The sequence below is a fragment of the Etheostoma cragini genome, chromosome 14, assembly GCF_013103735.1.
Source record: "Etheostoma cragini isolate CJK2018 chromosome 14, CSU_Ecrag_1.0, whole genome shotgun sequence".
NCBI classification, from domain to species: domain Eukaryota; kingdom Metazoa; phylum Chordata; class Actinopteri; order Perciformes; family Percidae; genus Etheostoma; species Etheostoma cragini.
Window position 1 is genome coordinate 24,933,229 of NC_048420.1, and position 7,330 is coordinate 24,940,558.

Consider the following 7,330-nt stretch of genomic DNA (forward strand, 5'->3'; position numbering starts at 1 on the left):
ATTCAGACACAAATCTACCCAGCATGCAACGGCCGGTGATCAATTCTACACAGACCTGGCTCATCTCCAACGAGCCTAATCTCCCGAGAGCGAGGAGGCCGCAGGTCTAAGACCCAGGTGGACCCAGGGTATGGAGACACTACCGGCCCACCGGGAAAAGTCCAGACTCTCCCAATCCCTGACAGAGATAAAGTCTCCTCTCTGAGACTCTGGGCCTAAATTGTGACACCCTTAATGATTATATGACAAACATTACAATAAAAATCAATATCTAATTAAAACTGCAAGCAGTGATGAACGGGCACTCGCCTCTATGCAGGTTGGGGCTACTGGCAAAGGCTAATCTTTGCGGCAGTGAATTTGCGCGGCACTCCGACACTGCAAATTGTCACCAATGAAGATGGAACTCCCTCCTATAAGACTCTACGTCATACAATTCAATATCTGTGGAAGGGGGCGTGGTCAAATCACAGGGGAGCGGGTCAAACATCACCAATGAAGAAGGAACTCTCTGCTGAGTTCAATGAAACTTAAAAAAGACTGTACCTTAAACGGTTCAAATGTTAGGGATGGGGGCGTGACCTGAGTGAGTGGGCATGGTTAAACTATAGGGGCCAGCTTAGTATCACATGTAGACCACACATTCTAAGTTTCATGTAAATTGGATGATGTTTGTCACATTAGGCTGATTTCCTGTTGCCAGCTGGTGACGCTATCTCCAAAAGTCCATATTGGCCTGCAGATGTCCTCAGGCCTGGACTCTTGGTGATAGTTGGAAATTTCAAGCAGATAGGACAACATACACTGTAGTTACAGCCACTTTCTCCTTCATCAGGGTGTGTCTGTGTGTGTGTGTGTGTGTGTGTGTTCTACTTCTACTACCTACTACCTCATGAAGCTCACTGAAAGCCTCCAGCTATGGTATGGGGCTGTAGCGTAGTGCTTTCATGTGGGGGGGGGGGGGGGGGGGGGGGGGGGGGGGGGGGGGGGGGGGGGGGGGCGTGCCATCTGAGACACACATGGCTGACAGTCACAGATTGTCATGCAACCAAACCCAGTGTCATTAAAGGCTCTCCCACATCTTATCCCCATTTAATAAACAAACTATTCAGTCAGATAGGTATTTGTTGTGAAAGAAATACAGTTACAATTTACAGCATTTTATTCAAAATCCAACATTTCATGCAGATGGGATTAATGCTAGATGTATTGCAATGTGGGTAATGAATAAAACAAAATTCTAACAGCCCCATGTAATGTCCGATTCACTCAAGATTTGGCATGGATGCTCCTATTGCTATGCGGAACAGCGGTCTTTTATTGGGTGGCCATCGGAATAAATCTTAGCCAGATACACAAATTGCTGTTTCAAAAGCCGCCGCCTACAGGAAGAAAAAAATATAAAAGAAAGAATTTTTAAAAATCTTACAGCGCTATCTAATGGCTTATTGACTTGAAATTTGGCATGGATGCACCGACCACTATACACGACAAATTTGTCTTGTTTGGTAGCAATCGGAATAAGTCTTTGCCAGATATGCAACTTCCAATTTCCATCAAAATTCCTTGGATAACATTTCATCATGAGTATCAGTAGATAATACCTGCTAAGATTCAGGAAGATTGCAGTCACGGCCTAGGAGGAGTTCAAAAGAATGTAAAACACATGACAATTCAAATATTCAAAATGGCCGCCTTCCGGTTGGGCGGAGCTAATGAAGGTAAATGGGAAATATGTTCGCAATGATTAGAGCAATATGTGTATCAAATTCGGTGAAGACTGGAGTAACTATGTCCAAGTTAAGGCCTTTCCACACATTAGGGGGCGCTACAGAGCCCACTTACAGGCATGGGCCAAATCGATGAACAGACTCACAAAGCCCCCCGGTGTTTACGTGGGCGCCAATTTTTGTGAGTTTTCATATATATTGAGGCCGTCAAAAATGTGCCCAAGTGCTAAATCCACTTAAGGGGGCGCTATAGAGCAACCATACAACTCTCAAGCCTAAATGTGGATTCAGATGAGAGTTTCATATTCTGCACATGGCTGCAAGATTTTGAGAGTTTTCTTGGATCCTAAGGTCCTCAAAAACGTCTTTAAAAAATCTGACATTTCGCACGAAATTTGCCATATCATATATTATAATTTTTTTATATTTTTTATAAAAATAGCTTGATACAGTTCCAGATGATACGAAAGATCCCTCAAAAATTGGTTAGATAAAAAAAAAAAAAAAAAAATCGCCCGAGCCCAATAACTACAGAATTCTGTCATTTTGCGTAGGTCTGACATGTATGCAAGTTTTTATGAATTTTCACACATGACAAAGCACTCAAAATGACAGCAATGGTGCGGAATAATAATAATAATAATCCCTACAAAAACAATAGGTACCTTGCACTTTGTGCTAGGACACCGTTGGTGCCCTTGCACTTTAGCGCTCGGGTCCTAATAAACAATTTTTGTTGGATACTTGATTGGACTTATAGCCACAAACGTTATACCATGTCACCAGTTTCAGGATCAGAAGAGTCTCCAGTGCCTGGTTGTAAAAGTTGATGTGAGGTCCTGGCTGGTTCTAGTCCTCCAAAGACCTCTTCATCAGCTTCTGTTTCCATCTGACCAACACATTTATGTCTTTTGAGCAGAGAACTCCAGGCAAATCTTTTGTTACAAACACTGCAGCTGAATCTTTTCTCTCCTGTGTGGACTACGGCCATGTGTGACCGTAAATGTTCACTCCGTGTAAAAAATGTCTTACATACAGAGCAGCTAAAAGGTTTTTCACCTGTGTGGATTCTCATGTGTGACCGTAAATGTTCACTCCGTGTAAAAACTTTCTTACAAACTGAGCAGCTAAAAGGTTTCTCTCCTGTGTGAGTTAGCATGTGGTTATTCAGATGTGACTTTAAGCCAAATCTTTTTCCACACTCAGAGCAGCTGAATCTTTTCTCTCCTGTGTGGACTACCATGTGTGACTGTAAACCTCCTCTTTGTGTGAAAGATTTCTTACAGACTGAGCAGCTGTAAGGTCTCTCTCCCGTGTGAGTCATCATGTGTCTCTTCAGATATGACTTGCGGCCAAATCTCTTCCCACACTCGGAGCAGCTGAATGGTTTCTTACATCTTGTATCATGTTTCAGAGAGTTTAAAGCTGACTGAGGTTCTCTGGTCTCCTTCCAATCAGCAATGTCATCAGTCGTAGGTTCAGAAGAGTCTCCAGTCTGGTCTTTAGTCTCTGGTTGTAAAAGTGGATATGGATGGGAGTTACTGGCTGCTTCTGGTCCTCCACAGTCCTCTCCATCAGCTTCTGTTTCCATCTGACTAACACATTTATGTTTTTTGAGCTGAGCGCTCCAGGCAAATCTTCTGTTACAAACACTGCAGCTGAATCTTTTCTCTCCTGTGTGGACTACCATGTGTGACCGTAAACTTCCACTCTGTGTAAAAGATTTCTTACAGACTGAGCAGCCAAAAGGTTTCTCTCTTGTGTGAGTTCTCATGTGTCTCTTCAGATCTGACTTGAAGACAAATCTTTTCCCACACTCAGAGCAGCTGACTCGTTTCCTACGTCTTGAATCATGTTTCAGAGAGTTTGAAGCTGACTGAGGTTCTCTGGTCTCCTTCCAATCAGCACTGGCATCAGTCTCAGGTTCAGAAGAGTCTCCAGTCTGGTCTTCAGTCTCTGATTGTAAATGTGGATGTGAGTTATTGGCTGGTTCTGGTCCTCCACAGTCCTCTCCATCAGCTTCTGTTTCCATGTGTTGAGTTTGTCTGTGATGAAGCTGTGAGGACTGAGCTTCCTCTTCATCATCTTCACTCTTCAAAGGGACAGGAGTGAATGAGAACTTGGTGATATCAGCCTCCTCCAGCCCTTGAAGCTGCTCTCCCTCCTGACCGCTCAACAGTTGCTTCTGCTCCTCTTTAATGTGTGGGGGGGCCTCTGACTCCTGCTGGTCCACCTTGGCGCTACACTCCTGCTGCTCATGGGGAACCTCTTCTTTAACCACCAACAGCTGCTGAACATCTGCAGGAAGCACAAAGTGAGGAAAACTGCGACGTCAGACAAAACCAAGACAGCTGCACCATTCAACAAGTGGCCTCCATTTAGGAACAATCACAACCCCTGACATTTTCATAAATCACAGTGTAACTTAGAACATGATTTAAACATAACCAACTACTAAGAATGGGTTCGATTAAAACCATATGTATATCTGGGTTATGGTAATACAGTGAACCATGGCTTTGACCCATGACTTGCTGTGGGAGACCAGGGTTCGAATCCCACTGTGGGTTTGTTTCCCACTGTGGGTTTAAATCCCACTGTGGGTTCGAGTGCCCATGTGCTCCAGAGGCCGACGTATGGAGCAATTCTTTTATTTTGAGTTTCATATTTGATGTTTTTCTTAATTTGATCTCGCTTCGTTTTCTCTTTGGACTTTGTTCATTCGACGGGCTGTGTGTGTGCGTGTGTATGTCTGTTTGTTTGTGTGTGTGTCTGTTGTTGATATCATTGCAAGAGTGCGTGTGTGTTGTTGATATGAGTGTGTGTGTGTCTGTGTGTTGTTGATATAAGTGCGTGCGTGCGTTGTTGATATGAGTGTGTGCATGCGTGCGTGTCTGTTGTTGATATGATTGCAAGCGTGCGTGTGTGTGTTGTTGACATGAGTGCGTGCGTGTCTGTTGATATGAGTGTGTGCGTGCGTGTGTGTGTTGTTGACATGAGTGCGTGCGTGTCTGTTGATATGAGTGTGTGCGTGCGTGTGCGTTATGAGTGTGTGTGCGTGTGTTGTTGAAATGAGTGTGTTCGTGTGTGTGTTGTTGATATGAGTGTGTCCGTGTGTTGTTGATATGAGTGTGTGCGTGTGTGTGTTGTTCATATGAGTGTGTGCATTTGTGAAGTGTGTGTGTGCCTGTGTTGTTGATAATACTTTTAGACTACCAGTATTTATTTATGCCTCAGGAGACTATATACGGCGTAGTGTATTTTAGTCTTATTTAATGTCCAGTAGTATTTAATGTCTGTTTCTATTTTACTGTAAGACCGGTTCTTCTTTGTTTGACACGTGCTTATGCTACTTGTTCACTTATCTAGCTCTGCTCTTGTCTTTGCTGTTGCAAACCGCAATTTCCCCACTGTGGGACAAATAGAGGTTTTCTTATCTTATCTTAACTACTATTTCTAGACATAGTTCCAAATAATAAATAAAATGTAATTGAAATCCACCGGAGTTTAGTACACCAACACAAAGGAAGAGGAAGGGGACGGATATCTGGTCTAAATGAGGGACATGTAGCGGAATCTCCATCGACACCGGAGCGATCCCGTAAGTGGAACGTCGAGGATATAGACTACTTGGGGGTGGACATTTTGCCCTCGTAACTAAGTATTGCTAATAAAAACTTCCAGGACATCTATAATCTATAAATTAATTGAACCTGATCTTGATCGATGGCCTTACCAACCAAAATCACTACAAGCTCAGGTGTAATTAGTTAAGATGGACATACTACCACAAATTACTTTCTTCTCCATGTTGCCTTTAACACCTCCAACTGATTACGGCCACAAAATGTATTTGGGGTGGGTAAACAACATAAGCTGACAACTCTCCAACATCACAAATCAGAGAGTGGACTTTTAATTCCTAATTTTAAACATGGTCATTACTTGGGAAATTTGCCTTGAGATCATCATCAGATTGACTTAGTCCTGACTCTCTTAGTTGTTGGAAACCTATTGAGAGTACTTTAGCGTACCCACACAGAGTGGACAACGCATTCTTTGTCCATATGATACTACATGATATAAGGGACCGCCGGCTGGTCCAGTGATGCCGGGTACTGAGCACAGGGAGGGGACAGTCCTTTTAGAGGTTGTTAGATTTAAGTTTAGCTGACAAAAGGTCAGCTTCACGCAGTTTAGACTACAACACAACTTCGTAAATCAACCGATTAGACAACTAATCCACTCAGAGGGGGCAGCTCTAGACTTCTGCAGAGGGTTTCCCTCTTCCCCTAAAAACATGTTCTATAAATACGTCAACGTTGTTCCTACCTTCCTCTTCATCATCTTCACTCTTCACAGGGACAGGAGTGAATGGGAACTTGGTGATATCAGCCTCCTCCAGCCCTAGAAGCTGCTCTCCCTCCTGACTGCTCCACAGTTCCTCCTGTTCCTCTTTAATGTGTGGGGGGGCCTCTGGCTCCTCCTGGTCCACCCTGGAGCTACACTCCTGCTGCTCAGGGGGAACCTCTTCTTTAACCACCAACAGCTTCTGCACATCTGCAGGAAATAGGGAAACACAATGAAGACAGGGACTACATGCTTCTGCATACTAACTTCCAGAGTGGTAAAGCTGTGAAGACCATAATTCAATTCAATTTCAATTCAATTTTATTTATAGTATCAATTCATAAAAAGAGTTATCTCAAAACACTATACAGATAGACCACACTCCAGAATTTACAAGGACCCAACAGTTCTAGTAGTCTCCTCCAGAGCAAGCAACAGTTGTGCGGCATTACAAGGCACAGCAGGACGTAGCAGGACGTAGCAGGACGTAGCAGGACGTAGCAGGACGTAGCAGGACGTAGCAGGACGTAGCAGGACGTAGCAGGGCACTGCAGTGTAGCAGTTGAACATGCGATCACAGAACATGTAGCGGGACCAAGGCGACAGCTGCTATCCTGATTTTATATCCATAGATGTTTTAAGAGAGTGGATACAGTGCTTGACGTGAATCCCCGTTCGTTCTAGCTTCTGCTGAAGGCACCTCCTGGCTCCTGGCAGTTTGGGAACAGAGATGTTAATAACATTGCATCCAGGTTACAGGCTTTACAGCATACAGCGCCATAATTAGATAATACACATGAGGAATTACAGCCATTATATACATTTTACAGCTTTAGGATCTCAGGAGAACAGTCATGAGCCCGCAGTGCAGGGAGATGGGTGCACCAAAATACTCCCCCCATATTAGGGTCTTGCCCCCCCAGCTGCCCAGATAACTTTGGTGTTTAAAAAAAACTGCTTGTACAAAAGACTGCCACTATGTCTGCAAGCTCCTTAATGCATTGTAACAAACAATTAATTTATATTAATTAATAATTGTAGATTTAATCTTAGTCCAATGTCCCTCAAATACTTAGCTACGTCCCTGCATCAAACGTGCAGAGCGCACATCAAACGCAGAAAAATATATGTATGTATGTATGTATGTATATGTGTGCATATATATATATATATATATATAAATATGTAGTGATAATTTACACGTATATATATATATATATATATATATATATATATATATATATATATAC

General features: G+C 43.2%; 1 protein-coding gene across 1 annotated transcript in view; it reads right to left on the bottom strand.

Annotated features, from left to right (window-relative positions):
• The window catches only part of LOC117956462 (involucrin-like), a 107,819-nt gene that overhangs the window by 93,573 nt on the left and 6,916 nt on the right, over window positions 1-7,330 (bottom strand). The window contains exon 2 of the mRNA XM_034891539.1: window positions 6,063-6,290. Within this exon, the coding sequence (XP_034747430.1) occupies window positions 6,063-6,290 (228 nt within the window). The remainder of the gene's footprint in view (window positions 1-6,062; window positions 6,291-7,330) is intronic.